At 43.6% G+C, this 13970-nt stretch overlaps 1 protein-coding gene across 1 annotated transcript in view; it reads left to right on the top strand.

Annotated features, from left to right (window-relative positions):
- The window catches only part of LOC138296982 (WAP four-disulfide core domain protein 8-like), a 158438-nt gene that overhangs the window by 85412 nt on the left and 59056 nt on the right, over positions 1 to 13970 (top strand). The window contains exon 3 of the mRNA XM_069236499.1: positions 8859 to 9005. Coding sequence (XP_069092600.1) covers positions 8859 to 9005 — 147 coding nt within the window. The remainder of the gene's footprint in view (positions 1 to 8858; positions 9006 to 13970) is intronic.

Genomic DNA, 13970 nt, shown 5'->3' with positions numbered 1-13970 from the left:
GTGTGGACATGTGTGGACCCTCCTGTCCGGTGACGTTGGGTATGGGTCCTGCAGGGGTATAAAAGGATGTTCATTACATCTGTGTTTGCCATGGTGTGCAATCGGTGGGTGACCGTGTACCCCAGTGCTTGCATTCCTGTGTGGGGCCTTGTGTGATGGTGGTTTGGGGGGTGTATGGGTATGTGCAGTGGCCATGCTTTGGTGATGGGTGTCCATGCTTTGTTGTTGCATGCAGGGCTTGGTGTTGGGATGGGTGGGTTGTGATAGTGGGACATTTGTGAGGAGTAGGAGTGGTGGGGGTGAGGGTGGGGGTATGTGATGGCATGCAGGTAGGGTGGGGGGGATAAAGAAGTTAAGATATGACTTACCAGAGTCCATTCCTCCATCTGCTCCTGCGAGGCCCTCAGGATGCAGAATCGCCAAGACCTGCTCCTCCCATGTTGTTAGTTGTGGGGGAGGAGGTGGGGGTCCGCCGCCAGTCCTCTGTACTGCTACCTGGTGTCTTGAGACCACAGAACGCACCTTCCCCCATAGGTCGTTCCACCTCTTCCTGATGTCATCCCGTTATCTTGGGTGCTGTCCCACTGCGTTGACCCTGGCCACTATTCTGCGCCATAGCTCCATCTTCCTAGCAATGGAGGTGTGCTGCACCTGTGATCTGAATAGCTGTGGCTCTACCCGGACGATTTCCTCCACCAGGACCCTGAGCTCCTCCTCCAAGAACCTGGGGTGTCTTTGCGGTGCCATGGGGTGGTGTGGGTGATGTGTGGGGTGGTGTGTGTTGTGATGTGTGGGGTGATATTTAGTGGTGTGTTGTGTGAGGTGCGTGGAAGTAATGTGGGTGATGGTATTGTGTGCCTGTGGATGCTTGGTTGTAGTTTGTAGTGTCTCTCTCTGGCCTTCTTTCGGAATTTATGGGCGTAGGGGTTTGTGGGCGATGTGTGTTTTATATTGTATCGGGTGTGTCGGAGTGGTGTATGTATGTGTATCAGGTGTGTGTATTTCGAATTGTCCAATGTGGCAGTGTTTTGTAGATGTGTGTGTATTTTGAGCGCGGCGGTGTGTACCGCCAATGGAATACCACGGTTCGTGGATTCGTGGGTTGTGATAGTGTGGGCGTATTTCTGTTGGCGTGACGGTGTCGGTTTTGTTTTCGGCAGTTTATCACTGACCTTTGGTGTGGCGGACTTGTGTGGGTGTCTGTATTTTGGCGGATTCCGAGCTGTGGGTCATAATAGCTGTGGCGGGATTCCGCGGCCGCGGAGGTGTGTTGGTGGTCTTCTGCACGGTGGTAAGCGGCTTTTACCGCCAATGTTGTAATGAGGGCCATAGTAATGTGTTTTATATGTCCTGACAGTGAAATATTGCTAAATTCGTTTTTCACTGTTGCAAGGCCTGTCCCTCTCATAGGTTAACATGGGGTCTACCTTTAAATCTGATTAAAGTGTAGATTCCCTTTGGGAGCGGATGGACATGTGGAGTTTGGGGTCTCTGAGCTCACAATTTAAAAATACATCTTTTAGTAAAGTTGATTTTAAGATTGTGCGTTTAAAAATGCCACTTTTAGAAAGTGGACATTTTCTTGCTTATACCATTTCTGGGACTCTGCCTGTTTGTGGATTCCCTGTCTGGGTCAGTTTAACAGTTGGGCTGGTTGCACCTCACACTAGACAGTGACACAAAAGGAGCTGGGGTGTAGTCTGCATTTCCTGATGAGCCATCTGTGCTAGGAGAGAGGGGAGGAGTGATCACTTACACCTGAAAGGGCTGTGCCTATCCTCACACAATGCTGTCTCCGACCCCCTGGTGAGTGTCTGGGGCCTGGCCTGGGCAAGGCACGATTTCACATTCAAAAGAGACTTTACTTTGAAGTAGGCCTATTTCAAAAGAGAAATTGGATATAAGAAGGGCACCCAAAACCACAGACTGGAGAACACTTCTGGAAATGGGAGGAACCTCTGTCTGGAGAAGAGCTGAAGAGCTGAGGAGAATTGCTGCCCTGCCTGTGACTGGGCTTTGTGGAGCTATCCTGCAGTTGCTGCTTCTGCCAGAGTAAGAGGGCAAAGACTGGAGTTTGTGTGCTTTCCATCTTGTGAAGAAATCTCCAAGGGCTTGATTTAGAGCTTGCCTCCTGTTGTTTGAAGTCTCAGGGACAGCAAAGACTTCTCTCTGCCAGCACCGGAGTCTCTGGAGAGACTCCTGCTCTGACAAGTGGTGCCCTATCCAGTTCCTGGGCCCTTGAAAGGAAAGCTAGTGGAAATCCAAGGAAATCGACTTCGGCGACTTTGGAACGACGCCGCTGCTGAATCCGGGTACGCCGCCTGCAACCGACTCCGTGATCTTCGCTGGAACGCGATGACCTTTGCAGTCCTGACGCCACTGAAGTCCGCGACTCCGTGGAAGTCGCCACACAATGTCGTGACCGACGCCGCTCGAAGTGCGCGGATTCAACGTTTCGCACCGATGCCGCGAACCCGACTTCGCGCACCGACTTGTTTTCACTCTTCACCAAAGGTACTGTACTTGGGGGGGCCTACGTGACTCCGTGTCCGGCGCCGCTGGTGTAGGCTTGTTGGGAACGACTCCGTCACGACGCCGTGTTAACACCTCATCGAAGCATTTTTTGTTTCTAAGCGCTATTTTTGAGTTTAATCTTTAAGAATTCATAACTTGTATTTGTCGGATCTTTGTCGTTTTGGTCTTGTTTTGTTTAGATAAATATTTCCTACTTTTTCTAAACTGGTTTTGTGTAATTTTGTAGTGTTTTCATTAAGTTACTGTGGGTGTTGGTACAAATACTTTACACCTAGCACTCTGAAGTTAAGCCTACTGCTCTGCCAAGCTAACAAGGGGGTAAGCAGGGGTTAGCTGAGGGTGATTCTCTTTTACCCTGACTAGAGTGAGGGTCCTTGCTTGAACAGGGGGTAACCTGACTGTCAACCAAAGACCCCATTTCTAACAATACCGAATACAGCTGCTAGGCTGATACGGCGGGTCCCGCTTCACCTAAACATCTCACCCCATCTGAAGCAGCTCCCTTGGCTACATATGGCAAAAAGGATTCAATTTAAGGCCCTCACTTTTTTTAGAGCACTGGAGGGCAAAGCCCCCGTTACCTAAGAAACAGACTTGGAAGGTACCACCAGGAGAAGTCCCTGAGATCTAACCACCTTTGAGTTATGCATATCCCCAGGTTCGCTAAAGTCAGTTGTGGTGGTAGGTTTTTTTCAGTACCAATGACAAAACTCTGAAATTCTCTGCCAATTAAACATTGTATGGCCAAGTCCAAACACTGTTTTAGGAAGCAATTAAAAACTTGGATCTTTAACCAAAAGTAGTCATGGTAAACCCCCTTCTGTTCTCAGTCTCTGCATTAGAGTGCTGGGACACTTCGGCTTAAGCAGTTGAGTGCTTTACAAATTCCATTGATTGACAGTAGAAATCTGAGGAACAGTTCCTTACCTATACCTGCTGTAACACCTGCAGGTACTGCTCAGGCTACAAGAGACCCATGTCATCTAATAGGAACATACATTTTCAAGCAATTACAGATCATACCTCGTCTAATTTGGAGTCCATAGATTGACTCTCTTTCCCTGCAGTGACATCCCATCAAATAGGCTTGTCTAGGATGAATTATACTCTGCACTATGAGACATTTCCACCTCTAAGCCCTGATATTGTGAAAGAATCAAGTCGGGTAGCTTACGACTCTAAAGAGATCTCTATAGTGCACCATATGGATGTAATGATTGGTGTCTCCTCTCCCAAGCATGCCGACTTTCAATCTGTTGAGACCTTAAATAGACTTTCATGAAGCATCGCTGGGCTTAGACAAAAACTCTCAAACCCCTTTTGGCAGAATTATATTGAGTGATTCCATCTCTGTATGTTACATGAAACCTGGTTAACGTATTTACCTCATAAACCAGGATGTAAAACATTCTGGCCCTCATTGCGACTTCCCGGTCTTTCAAAAAGACAGCGAAGCCGCGGGGGCCACTTTACCGCCAGAGCTGCCAGTATTGGTGGCTCTCTATTATGACTTTTTCACTGGCCCAGCGGACGGAAACAGCATTTCTGTCCGCTGGCCCAGCAGAAAAGTCACATCAACATTGCAGCCGGCTCATAATAGAGCCGGCAGCAATGTTGATGTGCAGCGGGTGCAGCAGTACCCGTCGCGCATTTCACTGCCCAGAATTCAGGCTTGGAGGAAGCCTGGTAGTCAAGCGCAGGGGCCGGCGGTATGTCTGTGGCTAATGCGCCACGGTCATAATACACTGGCGGTGGTACCGTCGGCCGCCAGGGTCATAATAAGGCCCTCTGTGTTAAAGCCATTGCCTCTACCAGTGCCATGGGGCCTTGATGTTTAGGGTAAATCTTGGATTAAAAATCTACACTCTAAAAGGGCGCAGTTTGTATTTCTTTAATTTTACATCAGGCCGAGACAGAGGAACATGGAATCCACCACTGCTAATGTATCGGAAAATGTTATGAACACCATTAAAACAAAGAGCAGTATTGTCATTGGAGGGTATTAATATTAGATATGAGCTACTTTGTGGCTTTGATCTGGCCACAGTGGAGGAGGATGTGTCATGGGGTATACTCTCTCTTCACTCTAGCTCTTATGTCCCCTGTGTGGTGGCCGCCATGCAGATGGCCCTTTTTATAGTAAAAATGGCCTGCTGACTTTTAATGGCAGATCTGATTCAGACAAGCTAGGTTCTTCCACCTTTAAGAGAGGTGTGACTAGATCAAAGATCGAATATTTTCACTATGTGGACAAGATGTTAAATCTCAAGATAGATATCTGAGACAATAGTAATCATTACTAATGTTGTCAGAATCTTTTATCGAGGAACTGGGTGTCTCTGTCAGCACCCCTGCTTTATTACCAATGGTGGGAAATTATTGTAGATCAATTAAGTGGCCCTTGATATTGGGAAACACAAAGGTTTTAACTGATATTTCTAATGCTTATTCTAGGGTTCCCTGTTTCTGATAACCCTATAGTCGAGACACATAATATTTTGGCTGGTACTTTAAAAGCACTTTTAACCAAAGCGCCAGCAAATCTGCACTTTCAATAGAAAACATCTTGAGTAATCCCTGGTAAATGTAGGAAAGTTGCAGGCAAAAACAGTCCTAATGAAAGCTTTAAAATCTAAATCCTATGTGAGGCATGTGTAGCTAGAGCTCAGTATGCGGGAGCACTGGAAGCAGCCAAGCATAACCGGGATAATTCAAACTGGTTAGATTTAGTTGAGACAGCAAAGTATGGAGACAATAGGACCTTCTGGGAAATCATAGCCAATGGAACCAAGGAACCAGGCTCACAGAATGAATCATATTTGACTTCAAACAAATGGGTGGAACACTTTGCTAATCTCTACTAATAAGGCAATAATGATGATGATGACCTACTCTGCACAGCCCGTTTAACCTTGTATGTGGTTACTCATTAAGGGACATGTCAGTACAACCATATTGTATCCTTGGGGAGACAAAGGTAGCCATAGAGGCTATGAAATCGTGCAAGGCCCCTGGGCCATATAAATTCCCAAGGGAGTTACTGCAACACAATCTATCAATATGGTTCCCAACTATTAATCTGTTGTGCAATTCTATAGCTTTCGGAGTCCCAATACTTGGAAAGGTGCAGGGATATTTCCCATACACAAAAAAGGAGATTTATACAATCAGGAAACAAAAGACCAATTAGCCTCCTGGACACTCTACAGAAGGTCTATGTGAGGCAGATTCTGAATAACCTTCCAGACTGGATAGGGGTCAATAACTTTGTGTCACCTTATCAGGAGGGATTTAGATCAAGAGGGACCACAGTAGATCAGGTGTTTAGGTTCATTCTTATTATCTGGAAATACACAAAATTGAATGTTGTCCATTTATATATTGCTTTTGTAGATCCAAGCACAGCTTTTGATCTATTTCTGAGGGGTTCGTTGTGGGCTTCACTCAAGGAGCTGGGAGCTCCTGCGGGCTTTCTTATCCAAGTAAAAAGATTACATCATTAGAATTATGTTCAGGTCCACTGGGGACCTTAGGGTGAACTTAGTGATCATATCCCTAAATGTATGTGTGTGAGACAAAATTGTGTGCTTGTGCCTACACTTTTCTCACTTTACATATATGATGTTATCATGGCTCTCCTAAAATGCAATAATGACTCTCCAAAGTTAGATGGGGTCCAGTTCCCGCACTTTTATTCACATATAATACCCTTCTGATATGCCAAACATCTAGAGGCTTGCAGCAATTATTGGAACATTTTAACACATATTGTGAAAACAAGGGACTGGAGATTAATGCCACTAAGACCAAATTTAGGGGGATCAGACCCCACAAGTCATTCAGAGGAGATTTATTTCTGCAGCAGAAGATGCTTGAACGTGTAGCAAAACTTTAGTGTCTGGCTATTATGCTTGATAGTAAATTATCCTGTGCTTTGCACATTCAAAACAAAGGGCAGTACTTCAGCATAGAGCTATGGCAATCTTTAAAAATCATCAGGCAACATTGCCCAGACCAGTCTTCCCACTATTGACCTCTATAACTTAAAAGCACAAGTAGTGGCCCTATATGGTGCCAAAATTTGGGGGACATTCAAATGTTAAAAGGCTGACCCAGAGTGAGAATACGTGTCCCAAAAACACTCCCCTTATCCCCATGTTCTATGATGGTGCACTCAAGAGAGAAGAGCATGTAGCAGTGTTAAGGCCTCTTCTCTTCCAGGTGAGGATTTGGACAGTACAGGAGCTTGCTCCATATCAGAAGGGTATGAGAGAACTTTTGGAACTAGATGAGAACACCACTTTTCCCTGGTTCAGGTATATTGAATCTTGGCTCACCAAACTATGGCTTTGGACTTTCTGAACTGACCCTTCCTTCCTAACATTGTCTTCCAAAACCGAAATAAAATTCATATTTTGGGATAATATTATCACTAGCACATCACAGCTCTTGTTTCGGTAGATTATCAACTCAATTTTTGAAATTTAAACCCTGACCCTATTTCGAGAGTGTCTGGATACCCCCCAATCCCAATTGGCCTAGACCCTGTACATAAAGTTCTGTTATGATATATTATAAATATAGGGGCATATTAACAAGCTCCATGCGCCAACAGTGAGTCACCTTTGTGGTGCTCTGGCACTACAGAGTGCAGACCCTTATCTACGAAGCCATGCACAGCTTTTCATAGCCTCATAGATAAGGTGTAAGGCACTGCAGCACAAGTCACTGTGTTTCCTTACACCACGATAGGGGAGAGCTCCATGGGCATTGTGGTGGGTTTTCCCATGCAAAATCCATGGGTTTTGGCACATTCTGAGTTTTACAAAGATGTGTAAACTTGAGAAGGCATCAAAATCATACACCTCATCAAGGGAGGAGGTTCGAGGAGAAATACATTTATTTCTCCATGTTTTTTCTCCTACTGCGTGTGCTGCATTCTGGAAAAAAACCTCCATGGATTGTTTCTGTGCAGGTGCCTCTTCCTCCATAAAACAGCCCTGCCAACAAAGCAGACACCCTTGCATCATGGTACAAGGGTGCCTGCATTGGTGCTAGTGGTATAGAAAAGAAAAGTAGAGAACAGTATGGGAGGCAGGAGTGTTATAGAGAAAAGCAGTAGAGTCAGGAGTTTTGTGGAGAAGAGCAATAGAGTTAGGAGTAGTATAGAGAAGAGCAGTAGAGTCAAGAGTGGGATAGAGAAGAGCAGTAGAGTCAGGAGTGGGATAGAGAAGAGCAATAGAGTCAGGAGTAGTATAGAGAAGAGCAGTAGAGTCAGGAGTGGGATAGAGAAGAGCAATAGAGTCAGGAGTAGTATAGAGCAGAGCAGTGGAGTCAGGGGTGGTAAAGAGAGGAGCAGTAGAGTCAGGAGTGGTATAAATATGAGCAGTGGAATCAGGAGTGGTATAGGGAAGAGCAGAAGAGTCAGGACTGGTATAGGGAAGAGCAGAAGAGTCAGGAGTGGTGTTGATAAGAGCAGTGGAGTCAGGAGTGGTATAGAAAAGAGACGTAGAGTGAAGCATGTGAAAGAGGAGCAGTTGAGAGAAGACTAAGAGAGCAAGGAGTAGAATAAAGAATAGAAGAGGAAAGAACAGTAGAGTGAATAACAGTGGACTGATGAACTGTAGAGAGAAGATTGATGCTAGGAAACATGGTGAAATAAGGAGCGATTGAGAAAAGAGCTGTCGAAAAAATTCTGGACAGCGAGGAGCACTAGAAAAGAGTGGTATAGAGAGGTCCAGTGGAGTCAGGAGTGGTACGTTGAAGTGAAGGGGTGAGGAGTGATAGAAAAAAGAGTGGCAAGAAATAAGAGATTAAGGGCCAGATGTAGCAAAGGGTTTTTCCCATTCTGTGTCAATCGGAAAAAATTTGTTCATACATATGGCCTAAGGCACATTAGAGAGAACAGCAATAGAAAGAACAGGGTAGAGTGGAGATCAGTAGAGCTATCAGCAGTATGGAGATGAGTGTACGTAGGACAGAAGTAAAATGAGGAGTTCTAGAGAAGAGCTGTAGACTGAGGAGTCACAGAGAAAATAGTGTGGGGGAAGACAAATAGGAGAGTAGAAGAGGGAGAAGGAGGATGATATGAGAGGGAGGAAAGGGTTTCTATATGAGGCACCTTAATGTAACCTACAAGAGATGGTAGTTTCAGCAGTGTGCAGTTTCTCTGAAGATATTGGAAGCTTTTTCCCCTTAGTTCCAAAGGAGTCAAGCAATCTATAAGGATAATTCGGTGTGATGATCTGTGAACAGCCTGTGGCAGTTGTGCTGTTAGCTCAGGATGGCTGTGTTTTTAGTTCAATCCTGTTGGTGTTTTACAGACGCACCACATCCGGGGACCTGCCCCAAAGAAATAGATGGGTGCAATCTGCCCCTGCCTGCCCCAGAGTGCCAAAGTGACACAGACTGTTGGAAGACTCAGAAGTGCTGCAACCTCTGTGGGTTACAATGTGTGTCTGCTGTGAGAGGTAAAGTATCTTCAAACAATCTACCATCTTGGGGGTCTGGAGTCAGTTACTAAGCTCTACTGCTTCCTCTCCACATACAGCACCCAAAAACCTTTAAGTGAGTTGTTGGGATTTAGAAGACCAACATTACAGAATACTACATGAGATAGCATAACACAACATGACATAGCATAACATAACATTGCATAAGATAAGATAAAATGACATGATATACCATAGCATAAAATTACATTAAATAGAATAACATGGCATGACCTAGCATAATACAACATTACATAAGATAGCATGACATGACATAGCATTACATAACATTACATAAGATAAATGACATGGCATATCATAACTTTATAATTCTATTGGCCTCACAAAATATGATTTCTTTCTCCTGCTGTTCTCATCTTTTTCTTGCTTTGCACAATTTAAGGAGTATATAATTGAGTGCACTTGAATATGAATTAAAAACACAATTCAAAATTCTCAAGTATAAAGAACAAAAACGTTCTATTCCATATTATTTTCCATTATTACACAGTGACAGTCACTACTGTGTAGTTATGATTCACACTACACTTTCCACAGAAAAATCTTTTTTTATTTGCCCATAAATGTGGCCTTTTGGATGAGCGTGCGCCAAATTTGGCCTTTGTCTACTGCAGCAAGGTGAGGTCCAGGTTGTTACACTTCATGCAAACCTGTGCACATTAAAAAGGTTAAAGTGATAGGGACTCAAAAAATGAGCTTTCCCATTTTAGATCCCATTATACATTTTGCTCTCAGTTACAACAACTGAACCTATTCGCACTTTGAAACTGGACATTTTCTGGGACAGCATGCTTCTGTAAATCCTTTCAGTAGTTTTTGAGAGATTGACATTTTAAAAACATGCCAGTGAAAGGGTTTGAAATTGTTTTGTATATATTACCATTTGAAGTCACAATTTTGAAAAATGATTTCTGTCAACTAGATTGCCTGATAAAGGGTATAATTTTTCCCTGAAAGTTTGATAATCACAATTTAGTAACAAAAAACAACAAAAACGAAGCTGAGGAAAAATAATTTCTACAGAAATGGGAGGGCACTGTGAGACGTGCCACACTATAGTCCAGGTGGGTGCTCGGGCTCTCTGAAACAAGCATTTGCAATGTAACAGGGTCTCGCATTCCTCCTAGTGAGAGCTATTAGCAGTTGTTAACTCCCAACTGGATTTTTCTTGCTGCATTAAATGGAAAAAAAACGCACAATCAAGTTGCTTACAGTTCACTCGTAGTGAAACCTATCGGCAAAAGTGCAATTATCTACGTAACCATCAAAAGTGTAATTAACTATGTAACAGGGTCGATGTTATGCAAAGTGCTCGACTTCTGCCAAGCGAGATCGCGCTGCGAAAAAAAGGTAAAAAGTAGTTCATAAACCTGACGGGAAACAGCGAGCCTCGCATGTTTTCAGTACTTGGTCGCTGCACTCTAGGAGGGCTAACCACCAGAAAAGGCATGACGTATGCGTGCCTTCCACTAATGAAAGCAAGCAGATTTTAACAGGCAAGCCCACGAACCAATGAAAGACACTTATGTGACATGGACGGGGCTCCAAGCCCTTTTCTAACTCCTAAATCGTCTCACAAGAGAAACGCATGCGCAAGCGCATGCGATGCATGCTCGACCGTAACAAGGAAAACGAGGACACATTCAGGAAAAACTAATGCCCAAATTTAGGAAGGGCCTAGCGCCACCTAGTGTCACATTAGCATCATTGTTTGTGGTATACGGAGGTAGATTGGCAAAAACGCTGTGCCCAATTTACAAGGTGGTGCAATGCACGCATTGCACCACTTTGTAAATCTTTGCGCCACATTATGCCTCTGCCAGGCATAATGAATGCAAGGGGTGGTCTTCCTCCATTAGGAGGCTCAGAAAAGTGGGATTCCACTGCGCCATTTTTCTCGTAATTTTAATGACTGCTCAGTGCAGGCATTAAATTGAGGCACACAATTGTTTTATAATGGGCCTCTATGAACTTTAGAGGATTAGTGCCAATCAGAAATTATGATGCTATTGATCCTAACGTGCGCCGTATCATTAATAATATGGCGCACACATGGTGGCATTAGGGGGGGTGCAATTGGCACAAGAAAAGTGGCCCTTCATTTAATGAAGCACCACTTTTCCTAAATCTGGGCCTAGGTGTACTAGTGTAAAATTTTGATTTTCATACCCAGGCAGGTGCTGCAGGTCAGGCCAAAGATCAAACCTTCTATGCACCTCATAGTGTGCTCATCAAAACGCAGTGATGAAGGGTCGATGGCAGGTGAATGACATACATAAAAAAAAACAAAAAAAAAACTAGCAATTCACAGAAAAACACACAGTTAAAGGTTGCTTATGTTTCAGTGAATACAAAACCATGAAACCACTGAAATTTGCTATTTATGCTAAGCACTGCAGACACGCCATACCTCACACCATATTCCTTGTTGTACCCGTTAGCTGAGGGAGCTTGATTAAAAGCTTTTGGAAAAAAGCTTTTAATCAAGCTCCCTTAGCAAACAGGTACACTGGGTGTGGCACATGTTACAATGTGCTTTGCCCACATTACATGCAAAACTGGGGAATTTCAGGCATTTTAAAGGACTCTAATCACTGAAATACACCTGACCTGTCACTGTGTTTTCTTCAGTGAGTAACTAATGGAAGCCTCCCTTTAACACCTGTTCTGAGCGGGCATTAAACGTGTCAAAAACAATGACACATAAAAATCTCTTGACTTACTTTGCAGATTTTTTTTTCCTCCGCTAACAGGGGAATGCCCCCTTTGCATACACCATGCCTGGTGCAGGCATACTATTGCGCAAAAGGTAGCAAAGTGGTGCAATGCATGCATTGCGCCATTTTGTAAATATGGCGCAGCGTTTTTGGCCTTCTAATGCCACATTATTTTAAAAAGAATGATGCTAATGTGGCATTAGAATGGTGCTAGGAGCTGCTAAATGTCCCTTAGACTTTTGGTCTAAGTTTACCTTTGTGAATCGGGGCAATGGTGTGGTATCAGAACATAGCTCGCAGGTAGGGTTACCACCTAGCCGGTTCTCACCTAAATCACCTAATGCCGATATTTTTCACCCTTATCTAGACACACATCAAACAGCACACACAAATAGAAAGCCTTTTTACATGTGCTAATGATCCCTGGCTAACTATTAAAGTAAACAAAGGCAGAAAGTCATGTTACAAGTGAATTCATACGCTGTTGTTTGCAGTCCTATTTGGTGTCACTTCCGGGTCTTTGGAGATTCTGAAAGCAACAACACTGCACTCAGGACATTGTCTGGCATGGGTATCAAGCCTTAAATACAGAGACGTCATTTAGGGGTCACCAGGGGTGTATGTGAAAGTCATAATATATTCATCAATCCTTCATTCTCTCCATATGATTCTGTGAGAAATAGCAGATTTAGGCCAGACTCATCCTTTCACTAGATGTGTCCATTAATGGAACGTCAAGATATATATATCATACCTAATCTACTATGAGGGGGACCCCGAAATGCATAAGTGGCTCTCACCATAACTTACTTAAGTAGGATTGTTTACTTATGTATGTAACATAATTCCCTATTTTAGATGTCACGCCTTCTTATGCATGAGACTTGAAAGATAAAAAATAATGATAAACAATCTCGCTCACATGTATGCATGCCAAGTGCATAATGGGCACATCACACCTCACACGTATTCCTTACTCTGCCAACTAAAAAGTAATAGCACAAAACAGTGTTAAAAGATAAGGAATTCCATACATACAATGTTTTACTCTACTATCTTCCATACGACAGGGGCGTGTCTAACTGGGACTGTGATGAATGTCGGCTGTGATGTACACATATCTTTAGTTACGATGTTAGTAATTTCAACCAGGGCATAACACTGATAAGTCCTTCTCATTTTCTATGCAATTCTGAGACTTATAGGATGCTTTTCCTACTGAAAATCTGTGGGTGAGGACATTGTGTAGTTTGCATGTGAAATCCACAGTTGATTACTTTGCATCATAAAGTCATGAACTATCTCTGCAAATGTTGTTTTATTAACAGAGAAGTCTGGTGTGTGCCCTACAGTTAAATATACCTGCATGATCATTCCTCTGCCCAGAACATGCAACAGTGACAGCAACTGTTTTGGGTCAAAAAGTGCTGCCAGCATGACTGTGGCTTTGGATGTATAGACCCTGTGACAGGTACAGTACTAGTACAAACCTGTCTATGACCAGGGCACAGATTCACTGCTCTGATCCTATTACAGCTTGTTAGATAATGTGATGTTCACACCATAGAGATCTCTTTGGAAACTCCAAGCTGAATACCAGTGGTCCATAATCTAACCTTAAATTTACAAAAGTTGTAAGAAATGTACTAAGTGTATGCCTAATTATAGCCCCATTTTGGAGATCGCATGGACATTGGACATGCGATCTCCACTCAATTTTTGAAATTTAAACCCTGACCCTATTTCGAGAGTGTCTGGATACCCCCCAATCCCAATTGGCCTAGACCCTGTACATAAAGTTCTGTTATGATATATTATAAATATAGGGGCATATTAACAAGCTCCATGCGCCAACAGTGAGTCACCTTTGTGGTGCTCTGGCACTGCAGAGTGCAGACCCTTATCTACGAAGCCATGCACAGCTTTTCATAGCCTCATAGATAAGGTGTAAGGCAATGCAGCACAAGTCACTGTGTTTCCTTACACCACGATAGGGGAGAGCTCCATGGGCATTGTGGTGGGTTTTCCCATGCAAAATCCATGGGTTTTGGCACATTCTGAGTTTTACAAAGATGTGTAAACTTGAGAAGGCATCAAAATCATACACCTCATCAAGGGAGGAGGTTCGAGGAGAAATACATTTATTTCTCCATGTTTTTTCTCCTACTGCGTGTGCTGCATTCTGGAAAAAAACCTCCATGGATTG

This window comes from Pleurodeles waltl, chromosome 5, assembly GCF_031143425.1.
Source record: "Pleurodeles waltl isolate 20211129_DDA chromosome 5, aPleWal1.hap1.20221129, whole genome shotgun sequence".
Lineage (NCBI taxonomy): Eukaryota > Metazoa > Chordata > Amphibia > Caudata > Salamandridae > Pleurodeles > Pleurodeles waltl.
The sequence above is the reverse complement of the archived record's forward strand: the minus strand, read 5'-3'. Positions and strand labels throughout refer to the sequence as shown.